Source organism: Helianthus annuus, chromosome 5 (assembly GCF_002127325.2).
Source record: "Helianthus annuus cultivar XRQ/B chromosome 5, HanXRQr2.0-SUNRISE, whole genome shotgun sequence".
In the NCBI taxonomy this organism is placed as follows: Eukaryota; Viridiplantae; Streptophyta; class Magnoliopsida; order Asterales; family Asteraceae; genus Helianthus; species Helianthus annuus.
This window is the reverse complement of record NC_035437.2, coordinates 30,889,349-30,905,190: the sequence shown is the minus strand read 5'-3', so window position 1 is coordinate 30,905,190 and position 15,842 is coordinate 30,889,349. Positions and strand designations below refer to the sequence as shown.

Genomic DNA, 15,842 nt, shown 5'->3' with positions numbered 1-15,842 from the left:
CGAGAAGGGCAATTCGGTCATTTTATATGTAATTCTGTTAACTAGAAGGGCAATTCGGCCATATAAAATGACTGAAGTGCCCTTCTCGTTAACAAAAAAATGGATGAAGTTAACCCAGTGGACTAAAATGGCAATGGTGAAACCTTTTTGGACCCACGGGTGAAAAATGAAACATTTGAACTAACCTGAGAAAATAGCTCAAACCACAGGGACTAAAATAACATTTAACTCACTTACTAATAAAGGCATATTAGATATTTGGCTACAAGAGCATTCACATCCTATACCCTAAATTCTGTGAGAGGAGTTTTTAGAGTAAAATGTCCGGATAGTCGCTGTGGTTTTGTAAAATAACACCTATAGTCCCTAACTTTTGGAAATTACACTGGTGCTCCCTGTGTTTGACAATTTGTTACTCGGATAGTCCCTAGAGTGGATATCCGTTAGTTTTCTCCGTTAAGTCCATCTGAAATGACTTATTTACCCCTCCCTTTAAAAAAAAGACAAACAAATATGGAACCAGAGACTTTTTCAATGAATTTAGCGCATGTTTGGGTAAGCTTTTTGAAAAGTGCTTATTGACTTATTGGCTTTTTGAAAAGTCAGTATGGAGTGACTTTTTTGAAAAGTCACTTTTCCCACTCACATACACCCTCATTACCAAACACCATTTTAGAGCTTATGACTTTTCAAAAAGCCAATAAGTCAATAAGTTGTTACAAAAAGCTTACCCAAACATGCACTTAGTTTGTTAAGTTAGTTTAGGTTTTCAATGAATTAGTTTATAATGTCCAGAGTGAATTGAAGAAGCTTGTTCAACCATTAATGGCAACAGCAGAAGATATTATATAAGGTCATCTATTTCTATTTGTATATACATATAAGTCTTAAGAGTATAAGAGGTCGTTTCTTCAAAATTGCTCATCCAGATCTGTTCAAAGTTCAACCTCTCATCAACACCGATCTGGAGTTAACCGTCGTCGATGACTCCATACAGTGAAAACTAATGAAAAATAATTCACATACCAAAAATTTGTTTTGAAAACGTAGACGATTTGTTTTGAAAAAAGTAGAGGATCTGTTTTGAAAAAAGTAGAAGATTTGTTTTGAAAAAAGTAGAGGATCTGAAACGTCATTCTCCGTCGTTGCTGAAACGTCATTCTCCGTCATGGCTCGTAACCGTACAGGTTCACCGGAGTTGGAGAAGACGATCTGTTTTGAAAAAAAAAGTAGATCTGGACGAGAACGCAGAGGTCGTGGAGGCGAACGACGTTGTTGCCGGAGAGTTATGGAACCTTTCGGACGGCAAGTGTGATCGGAGCACCGGTCCGTTTGGTAAATAAGTAATTTTATATGAACTTAGCGGTGAAAACTAACGGACAACCACTTTAGGGACTATCCTAGTAACAAACTGTCAAACCACAGGGAGCAACGGTATAATTTCCAAAAGTTGAGGACTATAGGTGTTATTTTACAAAACCACAGGGACTATCCGTGCATTTTACTTGAGTTTTTATATGATAAAAAGTGGTTGGAAGTGACGAAGAGACAAAAAAATGTTACTATTCATCCTTATATTTAGGGAGGGCATTGTTCACCCAGTATATTTTTTTTAATATATTTTAAAAGTCTTGAAAGAAAAAATATAATGATAAAGTATAAAAAAATATTATTTAATTGAAATGAGAGAATGTTTAGTTGTTTTTAATGTAATTATAAGGTAAAAAATGATAGATAGGATGTGAATGAATACCAAAGAATTATGAAATTGGAAGACACTAAAGGAAAACTATTTTAAAACTTCATATTTCCTCTTCCTACATATGTACATATTGTGGTTACACACACTATTGTTGTGCAAAAAAAGGTTTCAACTATGGAAAATAAAACCAAATGGAGTTGATGCAAATAGTCAAAAGACGAGTGCAACCAGAATCACCCTGTTAAACCTCGTTGTAAACTGAAGAATTTGGCTTTTCCACAAAATCAAATCGTCCCTGCAAAAGTAAAATGACAAAACTAAGACACATCAATGAGTTAGGTCAATGTAGTGTAACGATTAAAGAAACAAGTTAAATTTTAAAAAAAAAAATTAATAATCGTGATTTTACTTAGCTTTTATCATAAGTTATCATTTTATAATTAAGATATAAGTAAAATAATGATTTAATGAAAATATAAACGATTACTCGTTATATGAATAGCATCGAATTAAACCCTTGTCACCATGATAACTTAATTTACCTTAATAGTTCAAAGATAAGTTACTTTATGGTTTATATCCTAAGCTTTTACTTTCCAATCTATTATATAAAAATAATTTTCGATATGGAAATATGGTTGTTAAACAATATACTAAAAAAGTACTTTTTTAGATATTTCAACATAGTCAATCACAAATTTTTAAATTAGTTAATTGTAGGGGTGTTCATCGGGTTTTTTCTTCGGGTTTCGGGTTTTTCAGGTCGGGTTGTTCGGGTTTTTCTCTGGGAAAAATTGACCCGATAACCAACCCATTTAAAGTTCGGGTTAGTCGGGTTTGGGTTATTCGGGTTCGGGTTAGTTCGGGTCGGGTTATTCGGTTTTCGGGTTTAGATGTAAAATGAAAATAAATGTTTTTTTTTTTACAAAATATCATCAAAATTCATATTGTTACTTTATAAATATTATCAAAGTTCAAAGATTAATTGACAATATGCTATTATAATATATAAAAAACCCAAAACTTAGTGTTCCATCTATTAAAGACTCAAAATCTAAACACTTTTATAAGAAAAAAACAATAAATGTTCGGTTTTTTTTTCGGGTTTCGTGTTTCGGGTTTTTCGGGTCAGGTTGTTCGGGTTTTGGCCTGGAAAAAGTGACCCGATAACCGAACCATTTAAAGTTTGGGTTGGTCGGGTTCGGGTTTCTCGGGTTCGGGTTTTTCGGGTATTCACTAATTCGGGTTCGGGTGGCTTTGAATTCGGGTCGGGTTTCGGGTTTTGGATAAAACTGAACAGCCCTAGTTAATTGCCCGGATGGTCCCTATGATTTCACGTTTAGTCCCCACCTTTTGAAAATAGCAGGTATGCTTCCTATTGTTTGTTATTTTGTTACTTGGATATAGGGGTGCAAACGAGCCGAGCCGAGCCCAAGCTCGACCAGGCTCGAGCTCGGATCGATTCGAGCTTTATTTCTAAAGCTCGAGCTCGGCTCGAAGGTAATTTTTCAAGCTCGAGCTCAGCTCGACTCATTTAGTATTTATTAATTAATTTTTATTAATTATAATTATTGTTATACATGTAATTTAGTTATTTTTATATATTTATATAGATGGTAAATATTATTATTTAAATATATGCTTAATATATTAATAAAAATATATAAAAAGAAAGCTCGTTAAGGCTCGCGAGTCGGCTCGAGCTCGATAAGCTCAGCTCGGGCTCGTTTACTAAACGGGCTTGTTTTTAGGCTCGGGCTCGAGCTCGAGCTCGTTTAAGCTCGGCTCGTTCGAGCTTCTTTTCGAGCCGAGCTCGAGTAGCTCGGCTCGTTTGCACCCCCTACTCGGATAGTCCCCTGAGTAGATGTCAGTTAGTTTGGAAATAACAGGTATGCTCCCTATGATTTGTCATTTTGTTACTCGTATAGTCTCTTGAGTAAATGTCAGGGGACTATCCGAGTAACAAAATGACAAACCATAGGAGCATAACTGTTATTTTCAAAAAGTGGGGACTAAACGTGAAACCACAGCGACCATCCGAGCAATTAACTTATTTTTAAATATACATATTTTTAATGTAAGTTGAAGAAGTTGAAACCTTGCATCTGGGCCGTTTATCAGAGTAGGCATTTTTTACGGGTCGGATCTTCTTGAGATTATTGTTGTCCAAAGAACGCGTTGCACTAGATTCTTTCCACCCACCGTCTTCAGAGAAAATATCAATGTTAGCCGCTTTGGCCTGCCAGTAGGCCCAACACATATTTATTTTTATTTTCACAAATTATATATGGTTTCTTCATATATTTTTAATACAAAATAATAAATGAACTTATAAACAAATTATTTAAATGCATAAAAAATATATCTGTATAGAATATTATAGTCTTTTAAGTCAATCATATATATTGAATGTAATTAACTAAATTCTAAACTTTTGTTTGATTTTTGGATTGTGTCCCTGAAAGAATAATTATTTATGTTTAATAAAAAGACAAATTTTAAGGATTTAATCAATCATTAGAAAAGTTTAAGAATTTTAACCTTATTCATTTTATAAATGAGTATACAACTTTTTTATAACCTTAAACTTGAATGACAAACAAATAATAATAATTATAACTCAATCAAATCAAACAACTTATTTTTCAAAGATGTAATATTTGTATAATATTATTTTTTATTATAAACCCAACCAAACCTTCCAATTAATGATGCTAGCTTAGAATTAGTGCAAGGGTTTGTTGGATGCACCGACAATTTCACAAAGAAATGGACAAAGGGTAACTTTTATTCCAAAAAAAAAAATACATACAATTTATATAATTTATGTCAAAACAATTTATAAAAGTTGATGTCAAAACAATTATCTGTTTGTATAATTTATGTTAAAATAATTTATAAAAGTTTATGTCAAAACAATTATCTGTTTATATAATTTATGTCAAAACAATTATCTATTTATATAATTTATGTCAAAACAATTTACAAAGGTTTATGTCTAAACAATTAACTGTTCACATAAACAATTTATAAAAGTTTAGTCAAAACAATTATCTGTTTATATAATTCATTTCAAAACAACTCCATGTGCAAAGTTCATGTTAGTCTCTTTTTGACCATTGTGTATTTGCATATATAATTATTTCACAACACGTTGTAATTAATTTATATTATAAAAAGTTACTTTAAACAACAAATGTTAATACTTATTGATTTGGGTCGGGTTTGGTTGGTAAAAAAATAGTTTTTAATTATACTTTAAACATGATTATAAGATGAAAAATGTTTCAAATAATAATATATTTGATATTTAAGAAAAAAAATAACAACTAGCAATGCGACTTGGCCTATTGATACTAAAATGATTAGAAAAAAAAAGGTGTTTATCATTTTTCTTGACGAACAAAACTACAAAACGTATAACGTGTATGAGTTAGCTGTTCTAAAAAATAAAAAAACTTACATGGATAATTTCTTCAGGCACAGGCGACCCTTTTCCCGCCCAATCATTCAAAACGCCGTCGTAATCCAATTTCAAAACCAGCTTCCTCAACTGCACCGTTTTCTTCTTCTTACCGGCCGGAGATCTTTCACTTTTTGCTATAGCCGCCGGAGATGTATTCACCACCTCCACCATCGGAAACTTCCACCAATGCCGGTCATCGGCATTCTTCAATGCCCTCACTCTGTTTCTCACCCCAAACCCTAACCCCATCGGATACCCATAACAACAATTGTGGAATTCAGATGAAACGGTGTCGTTTGTTCCATGATTTTCTGAAATTGCTGTACAATCCCCCATGATACTATCAATCCCCTGTTCAATTTCATCGTTAAGAATCGATTCCGTATCGAAATCGTCTAAATATTCCTTGCTCTGTTCCAATTGACAAGAATTTGGGGTTTTCAAATCGGTTAGAAAACAGGGCTTCTTAAAAATTTGGGAATTAAAAAAAATTAATTCCGGTGGCTCATTGCCAAAATTGTCAAGGTGTTTGTTGAATTTGGAAAGATTAGTGGTTCTTTTGGGGAGATGTTTGATTTTGAAAATGTTGGGGGAGGCCATGGAAAGCAGAGCAGCGGCTTCGTTGTACGTTTGATTCAGTCTTTTTCGCGGTGTTCGTGGTTTTTGATTCGATATTGTGACTGGGGAATTGCTTGAATTCGACAAGGTTGAAGATGGAGATGTTGTGTTTGAAGTTGAAGTTGTTCTGCTTGAATTACCATATGGTTGCCATTTAACCATGTGTTCAAGATCAAACCCACAAGCTCTTGAACTTAAACAAGATGACATTTTTCAATATCAAGAATTTAATTCACACCCAATTTCATAAGTAGAACAGAAGAAAATGAGAAGAAAATGGCAACCAGTTGAATGAACATATGAAAAACAGAGGATAAACCCTGAACCCTAAAAAGCTAATGAACTTAAGCAAGATGACATTTTCAGACTTCAAGAATTCAATTCACATCTAACTTCATCAAATTGTGAAAAAAGATTGTTGAAAAAAGATCAAACGGAAATGGGTTTATATAAATATATGTGAAAAAACAGAGCAAGAAACCCTGAAACCCTAAAAAGCGGTTAAAAGGAAATCTTTCTTTGGGAAAAAGGCCAAAGATCACAACAAAAAGTCAAAATCAAACCAGAAACTCAACTAGGTAAAACCCTTTTGGAAAAAATCAAATCTTGAAGTGATGGTATAGGGTAAACTGTAACTGTAAAGAAGATAGATTGAAACTATGAGTCTATGAAATAAGAGTCTTTATTTATGTGTGTGTGTATATGTGTTTAGTGAGTGAACGTGTATCGAGGGGATTGAATGGTCAGAAGCCTCAATGATGAAATGAGATTAGATTGTATGTAAGAAATCACAAGAAGATATCCTGCAATCATGGCAGAAATCCATCTCTTTCTGTCTCTAAGAACGATCTCTGCAACTGTTTTGTAGTGAAGATGGAAACAGAGGAAGAGACAAGGCCGCAGGCATTTCAGAACAAGGACCACTCGGTTGTTTTAAGAATTCAGAATTGTGCCTCCGTTTTTTGTTTATCTTTATATTTTGTACTTGTAGAGATGTATATAAAATGTATGTGCGTTTGTACCTTTTGTATATTTTTATAATGTTTTTAGGTTATAATAGGGAATGTGTTTTTGTATTGCATAGTATATAACTTCGTCTCATTGTGGTATAGGGATAATTATTTAGTAATGGGTATCGGTACTAAATTTTCCTATCAATTTTTTTGGTACTAGTATCGGTACCTATTTTTTGACATTTTTGATACTGTTACTTTAGATCAAACACTGATATCATACCGTATCGAATATTTCGATACCAATACTGGAATCCAGTTTTGACGAGTTTTGATACCAGTTTGATACGCTCATCACTATTGTGGTTAACTGGATCCAGACTTCCGATGTCGTGGGAGTCGAAAGTCAAAATGAACATGAAGTATAATCATTCATTTTACTATTGTTGATTTTACATATAATTTATTTCAAAACTGATTATGTATTTTGAAACCGCAAGAACCGATTCAACTTTTGTATATACTTTACATTCTTCACATGCAGCGGTGGCCCTGAGAGTGGGTGAGTGCCTGATATTTCAAACGGTACGTAATTTAAAAATAAAACTCGATATGTTTATGTAAAATCAGTTTTTTATTAGGGCATATATTTATACAAATACCAACATAGACTCAATTATAAAACTATTCTTATGTTTTAAATTAGTTATTAGCCCATGGGCATTAGATTTAGATCTTTATTGAGCCCAATACCCAATTTCGTTAAGGCCTAAGAGCGCGTTTTTTCGAGCTCGAACAGAGTACACGAATTCTTAGAGTCGACTGTTTACATATATAATATAAAAAAAGAGTAAGGAGACAGAATAAGCTTTTTTTTTTTTTCATTTTATCCTTTCATTCAAAAGATAACATAAAATAGTAAAAATTTACAAGTTAATTTTTATAAGTCTAATTGTGATTGTAGACATGAATGTAGTTAACACCTTGTATAAAAGCTAATTGAAAGAAGAAAAGGGAAATAATAATGTTAACTCCAATTATCATATTAGTCCAACTAATTTATTATTTTATTTCTAGTTTAAAACTACGATTTCGTCCTCAATTTAAAATTATGGTTTTGTCTCAGTTTAAAATAGAAAAATGTTTTTGCCCCTAGCTTAAAATTACGATTTTACCCTCAGTTCAAAGCTATCATTTTGCCCTCAGCTCAAAATTACATTTTTGTCCACAGTTCAAAATAAAATTATGTTTTTCCCCTAGCTCAAAATTACAATTTTGCCCTCAGTTCAAAATTATAATTTCGCCCCCAGTTCAAAATAAAATTATGCTTTTGCCCCAGCTTAAAATTACAATTTTGCCCTCTGTTTAAAGTTATGATTTTGCCCCCATTTCAAAAATTACAATTTCTCCCCCCAGTTCAAAATTGTGATCTTGTCATCGTTTTAGTTTTTTTTTTTTTTTTTTGCTAAACTATAGTAGTGTCTTATTTTAATTGGTTGACTCTGTGCAACTTTTATTGTGTCAAACAGTTGTCTAGCACTCGCCATTGGTACTGACAAATTAGTATTTTACACCCAACTCAAATTACATACTTGTCATCGTTTTAGTTTTTTTCTAACAAAATTATGGTAGTGTTTTGGTTTAATTGGTTGTCTCGATGTATTTTTTTTAGATCGTGTTATAAATAGTATGTACAACTAAAATAACTATATGCATACATGTTATGAAACTAATAAATATTCGATTTAACGTCCTGCAACGCGGGCGGCCATAACTGTAATTTTTATTCGTCCAGGCATGCCTGGCACATGCTCATTTGTCCTGAAAAATTACAATTTTGCTCTTAGTTTAAAATTATAGTCTTTCCATCGTTTTAGTTTTTTTAGCAAAAGTATGGTAGTGTGTTGTTTTAATTGGTTGACTCGATTTAATTTTTTTTTTTTTTTTTTTGAGATTGTGTTATGAGTATATGTAGAAGTAACCGAAACACAAACATAAATATTATGAGAGATACGTCTTCAGCTTAGTGCCCCACAACATAGACTAGGCAAAAACTAGTTTAGTTATATGGATGAGTCATGGACCAAGTCATAAAAAATAGTTATTATATCATTGTTATAAAGCAATAATATAATATGTTATTATAACAGATCATAGATGCAGTATACGGCACAAAGTATATACTATTAAAAATGACAGGTACAACCTACGTGATTTGGAATAAAGAAGAAAGTTACGTGGGTGATTAGTTTATTACTTATATTAAATTAGATGACCAATGAAATGGTGGGTGATTAGTTTATTACTTATATTAAATTAGATGACCAATGAAATGGTGGTGGAACGGTATGGAAGTGATTTAGTATTCTAAGGAATTCAGTTTAATTTTTGCTCTATTCGTTATTTTTTTTTTGTCACCCGGTGATGATGGGAGACTAGGCAAGTAGGCGGAGATCGCTAGTTCGATCCTTGAACTGAGCGGGTTTTACCTCACCGCATTGTCGTGCCTTCGGGCGAGTGTTCACGGGCTTCGGCCTTAGGTGAGGGTTTTCTCCGGTTCGGAGACGAGTATATCCCAACAGTGGCGAATCTTGAGATTTTCGACCGGGGAGTCGAAAATGTATATACCCAAAATTTTCTATAAGACGGGGGGGTCGAAAACGTGTATACCAAAAAAAATTATACGAAAACTACATACTCTCCACTAATGAGCGAAAAGTTCGGAGGGGGGGGGGGCGCCCCCTCCCGCCCTATAGAAGTTGCACCACTGTATCCCGATGTGGTGAATTTTGCCAGTAGCGCATTTGGATGATTCATTGGTCGTTAAAAAGAATTAGATGATTAATAACTAAATACCTTGTAATATAGAAAGAGATCATCAGAGGCGTCTCTGAGAATTCACTTACCTTGTTCGAACTTGACAAAAATGTGTCATTCCGTAATGTTTTACTATTATTTAAAGAAAACATCACATTAGTATTGGGCTCAATAAACCTAATGCCAAGTGGGCTAAATTCTAAACCATTAAAAATGATTTGTAAATGGGCCTATATTTGAATTGGTATGTGTTTACTATTTAAAAAATAACATATATATCAGATTTTTTTTTAAATCGCATGCCTCTTGAAATCAAGGGCCTTGTGCGATGCACACCATCAAAGCCGCCACTGGATATCATAGTTAACCATCCGTGTTTGAAAATCAAAACAAAAAACTGTAACCTGAACAGAAAATATATAAAAAAATATGGTTCGGTTTGCCGAACAAAAGTTTAGGCTGTGGGGAATGGGGCGTTTTATGGGGCGGGATGGCAGGCAACGCTGGCTAACCCACACCGTGCCAACATTGGCCACTTAGTTATATCAATTATTATTTGTTATTAATACGACCTTATTACATCAAGCATCTCATTGGATTCAACAATAATGTCTTCACATCACCGGATTAGATCATAAACCCATATTAGAGGTCAAACAAAAGCACAACAGGACCACATGAATAACATCATTTCCACTTTTACTTCAATGCACTTACGTGATCGGGTGATTTGGGATTTTGTAAAAATGTTTGTTCTTGTACTTCTTAACAAAATTACAAAGAATTCAAGAAAACAAAACAATGACTTAAAGAACTATAGTTTAACACCAAATCTGATCGGGCAAACAGATGTTGACCAAAAGTCAAACAGTTGTTGACCAAAAGTGAAACAAATGTTCAACCAGATCCACTGTCTTCTTATATTTTAGCAATGTTTTCCTCTTCAAAACATTGTTCAACCTAACATGGGTTCCATGAACTGTTGACCAAAAGTCAAACAGATGTTAAAACCACTGTTTGAGTTATTCAAACGTCTGTTGAATACTAAATGAGATGTTGGCCAAAAGTCAATCAGATGTTGACCAAAAGTCAAGCAGATGTTCACCAAAAGTGAAACGAAGTGACCCATACATGATTTCTTATACATATTTAACATGTCTCATTTGATCAATTTCAGTTTTAGTTTGGAAATTGTGGACACCAGTCCAAGCAAAAGGCGATATGTAATATAATCAAAATTATGTGTTTCTATTTGCTTGAAATGATTATCAGAGAATAGAACTCAATGTTTTTATTCCTTTAATGGCATAATTAACCAGCTTATCATTGTTAAAGAATAACGCTTATAACTTTGAACATGATTTTGCTATTAGTTTGTACTATATTAAGGAATCGTTTCGAGCGAGTAACCGGGTATATTGTCTTTAGCTTACATCTCCGCATTGTTTCCGTTAGACATGGACCTAATAATTTACATGTACATATATAGTTTTAGAATCACAACTTCAAAACTAAACAAATAAGTCTACCATCAGTTTCGAAAAGCAAAGAACTACAATCCAAAAACTTGGTTCAATGTATGCTTCTGCATTTTCCTTTTTCAATCCCATGAACATTCATCTGAACATAAAAAGCTTTTTACCTTTCACAAAGTTAAGTGTAAATGCTTCACCTGGAGCCATACCTTTATCTCTCACAAACTTTCTCATTCCTTGCAGATAATATCTTGGTTGACCTCGAGATGAACCTATAGCAGCTTGAACATTCCAAACATCACCTGCCACGTCCACAATCTTCAAACCCATCTTACGATTCAGTCCAAGATCTTCAGCCTGTTTTTTAAAAAGGCGTTGTAACCAACAACGAACAATTCAATAAACAAAGAATTAATACATCTTTAAAATTTTACTAAAATATGATATATTAGTAAACTCATAATCACAAACTTACAAAATGACCGTCAACACGGAAAGAAATAGGTACGATCTGATTATCTTCATTCACAACAACCATACCACATTCATTGACATTAATGATGTCCTGTACAGCTTCAGTATCTGAACTCAAGACAATCTCTTCTATCACCTTTTCTTTAACAACAGCACAGACCTCTAGTGGAAGCACTAAATCACAGGTAGCACAATTGAAAACCGTGATATGAAAAGTCTGAAGATCTATCATCTCAAAGACAATGAGATGATCAGCAGTTAATGACAACTCATTCTTTATCTCCTTCCATCCAGTAGTTATGTAAAGTTCATTGTTGATATCTTCCATCCGTACAGACCAGTTCTGGTTTCCAGATCCTTTAATAAAAACCGGATATGAAGGAATAGTGTTTAACATCTTGTGATGAACAAAAGAACGATTAACACTCTACAATCAGAATAAAACACATTATATAGTATATTAGTAAAATATATCAGAAAATTAAGTAAATAAATAAAAAACAACAATTAAACAACTGTATCTCCAAAAAAATTACATGATGAATAATCTTCGAAGTTACATACCACATAATATTCGTTACCAGATGGTTTGTAGTAAAAATCCTCACAAGGAGCAAGAGCAATGTCTTGATAAAAATACAATATTCTGAAACTTTCTAATGTTTCTTCATAATGAAATATCAACCATGAATCTGAAGGTATTTTCAAACTATCTACCAACTGACACCAACCATTATAGAAATAATATCTGCCGTTGCTTAGAGGATAGATCTTGACTTTAAAAACATTTCCAGTTGTGGTCCGAATGTTTGTATTTCCAGTTGGATAATTAAACTGTTGAATCCAATTTTGATACTGTTTTGGCAAAATCTAAGCATAAATAAAAGAAACACTTTTATTGCTAGATATCATACAAAAAAATTAAAATTAAGTGTTAAACTAAGATCGGATAAAATTACTAACCAAACATTTCATTTTACTGTCTTCAAGGTAACACGGAAATCCATAGATCATTCTCACGTAAAACTGTAACAGTATCAATCATATAGAATCAAAATAAATAACATTAAGAAACAAATGAATACAATCCATTAGGGTATGCAATACATCTAAATAAAAGATGATACAACTAATATATATATCAAAATAACAATAGACAACATCGAAAAGGTGAGAATACATGTAATTTCTTATCATATCGAAATATATATATTTTTTTACAGCAAATCATATAATTAAAACTTAAAACCTACTTTTCCGATTAAGTATCACAAATAGACATGCAGGATCATCAGCTGAATAAATTGTATAGAAAGACAGGATAGTGACTTGTGTCTATACCAAACAAAAACTTAAAAACAGTATACCAACTACTAATCAAAATAAGTTCAACTTTTCAAATACACATGAGAATACATCAGTTAAAATCGGAAATTTATATTATACTTCAGAATAACAGTATACCAACTACTAATCAAAATAAGACAAATGGTAGATACACGAAATGCAGATCACTTTTTTTAGAATCATATATGTCTATCATAACATGCATAATAACTACATAGTAATCGGATATACAAAAAACTTAGGACTATCAGAAGTTGTTCCAATATAAGCCGCAACAATAAACGCAATCATAACCAACAATGGATTGGAAAAAAACAGGGAGATACATGAATACATGACGGGTGGTCCGTAGACAACCCTTAAATGAGCTAAATATGTGCACATCTCATGCTTTATTCGGTTAATTGTGGGAATTTGGTAACTACGGTGCGTTTGTATTTTTAGATGTTAAAGTGCTTAAAGAACGGATATTATGAAGCTTGGATGGAAGCTTGATGTGGGTGGAAGCAAGATTGGAAGATTTAGCTTGCAAGGAAGGAAACATGGAGATACATTACACACAGCGTCGTAGCCTACGGCTTCTGCCGTAAGTAACGGCCCACCATATGTTTGCCAAATACACTGCCGTAAGGTAGTATATCATTGCCGTAAAGGACTGATGGGTGTCGTAAGCTACGGTACCCAGCATAGCTTACGGTAGTGCTTTGACTTCTTGGCCCTCGCTGACCGCCGTAAGCTATGGCGCTTACCGTACCTTACGGCGCCGACTGGTTGAACTTGTAACTTCCACATTTAATGGCCATTTCAAGATGATTTATGGGTCCTATCATGTGTTTTCGGTTACACAACATTGGAGACACGAATTGGGTACACTTGGGGACTACTTTGAGCTGGAAGAACAATCTTTAATCTAGAGTTTTATGTTTTTGATTTCTATGAACATTAAAGCTTGTATGATGATGTTGATTCAAGCCATGAGTGGCTAAATACTTTGTGGTCATTTTTAGTTGAAGGTTTGTTGGAGACAATTGTGCTTGATTTCATATTTCTAGAATGGTAAACTGAATTTATGTTTTGTTTATCATGGTGTGTTCTTATTTGCTTGTCAATGGTTGATTCTTATGATTATTCTATTTTGAAACCATACGTTCTTAGTGCCGTTGGCAATCGAGATATCATGGGTAGAATTAGGATTGGGTAAGGGTTAATTGGTAATCGGGTAACAACCTCGCGTTCTAGGAATCTGAGTACTTAGTTCCCTTTTATCACAACAAGTAATTACACATGAACTATGTCTATGTAGTTCTTTCTAGTGAATGATAGCACAAACGTTGAAGCAAACTGGAAACTAAAGATGGTCATTTGTCTCTAATTTGTTTACAACCAAATTTCCATTTTTGAAATTACATTAGTAATCTTAGTTTTAGAATCAATTCAATCAATCCAACTCTTGAAATTTACTTTAATTGCATTTAGTTTAATTTTAGTTAACTTAGAGAAACACTTCAAATAACACATATTCCACAAACTCCCTGTGTTCGATACCCACTTGCCACTAACTATTTAGTAGTAATTGGATTAAATTTGATTGTGACCACGACATCACGTCAAATTTTGGCGTCGTTGCCGTGGAGTAGTGCGCAACGTGTGTTATTTTTGATCTTTTTAAGTTTCTTATTTTTCTGGTTTACGCTGGGTGTTTTAGTGTGCAGGTATTTACAGGTGCATGCATACTAGAAGCTCTCACAAGCTATCACCATTGGCATTTGATCCAGAGATTGAACGAACTTTGAGAAGTAACAGAATCTTGTTAAGGGAAAACAAAATCAGCGGTTCACCAACAACACCAACTACACCAATTACACCACTTAGATACATGGATCCACCACCACCACCCACTACGGGTGAGCTTATACCACCTTTCATACCATCATCAACTCAACCTTCACCAAATACTACCATGCCTAACACCACTACCGACCCTACTCCACCTCATGATGTTACACCAACCAACACTACACAACCCATTACCATCCAAGATGAACCTACACTCACTTTTAACCCTTCTACTACAATTCCACCATTTTCCCATTTTTTCCCGGGTGCAGGTCAGTCATCTTCAACCTATTCAATACCACCAAACTCAACCATTGTCCATGCTACTTCTACATTTAGACCATCGAACCAGTCGGGTTTTCAATAATCATCTTTTTCATTTGGGCAATCTTCGGGTATAGGAGGAGATGGATATGATGAAGGGTATGAAGATTTTGAGGGTTATGATGAAGACGGATATGCATATGGGGGTGATGGAGATTAAGGGGAGTTTACTTATGCACAAGGTCAAACTCAAGGAATGCCAAGTGTTGGTGGAATTCCACAACAACAAATTATACCACAACATATCCGGCCAAGGCCACAAGGGCCACAAGTGCAACGTCCTATACCATTGCAACAAGTTCGTCCACAAAATGCACAACCACAATTTCAGAGGCCAATTCAACACCCACCGATGCCACAACATCAATTTCAACCACATGTACCTCAAGGGCCTATGCAAAGACCAATGGGTCCTATTCGTCCAAGGGGTCGGTTGGGTGTACCAAGAAGACATCTTAGAGAACATGCGAGAGGCATTGAAGCGCATTTTAGGCCGGTAATCACTCACAATCCTTCACCGGTAGTTATTCCTCACAATAATCAAGGGAGGACATTTAAAGTGAGAACCAATTCATTGCAAAGCTTGCCAAAATATAAGGGTCTAGCAACGGAGGAGCCTTATTTTCATTTGGAAGCTTATGACTCGATTTGCAACACTCTTGGGAGTCAAGGATTTTCGGCCGATGATGTCAAATTGGTATTATTCCAATTTTCTTTGGTAGACAAGGCAAAGAAGTGGTTTTACACTCTACCTTCAGCATCTATCTATACATGGGCGAAGATGCAACAAATATTTTTAGATGAATTTTACACCGCTCAAAACACCAATG

At 34.1% G+C, this 15,842-nt stretch overlaps 1 protein-coding gene across 2 annotated transcripts; it reads right to left on the bottom strand.

Moving 5' to 3' along the window:
* Positions 1 to 1,779: 1,779 nt before the first annotated feature.
* LOC110940535 (protein CHLOROPLAST IMPORT APPARATUS 2) lies at positions 1,780 to 6,778 on the bottom strand. Of its 2 annotated transcripts, none has more exons than XM_022182074.2 (3): positions 5,166 to 6,778; positions 3,801 to 3,907; positions 1,780 to 1,997 (listed from the first exon to the last, which is right to left on the bottom strand). In XM_022182074.2, the coding sequence occupies exons 1-2, from the start codon at positions 5,994 to 5,996 to the stop codon at positions 3,836 to 3,838; spliced, it is 903 nt and encodes a 300-aa protein (XP_022037766.1). In that variant the 5' UTR covers positions 5,997 to 6,778; the 3' UTR covers positions 1,780 to 1,997; positions 3,801 to 3,835. The 2 variants fall into 2 exon arrangements, with proteins under 2 accessions (XP_022037766.1, XP_022037765.1); XM_022182073.2 differs by having other exon boundaries at positions 3,801 to 3,941; positions 5,166 to 6,769.
* Between the last annotated feature and the right edge of the window lie 9,064 nt (positions 6,779 to 15,842).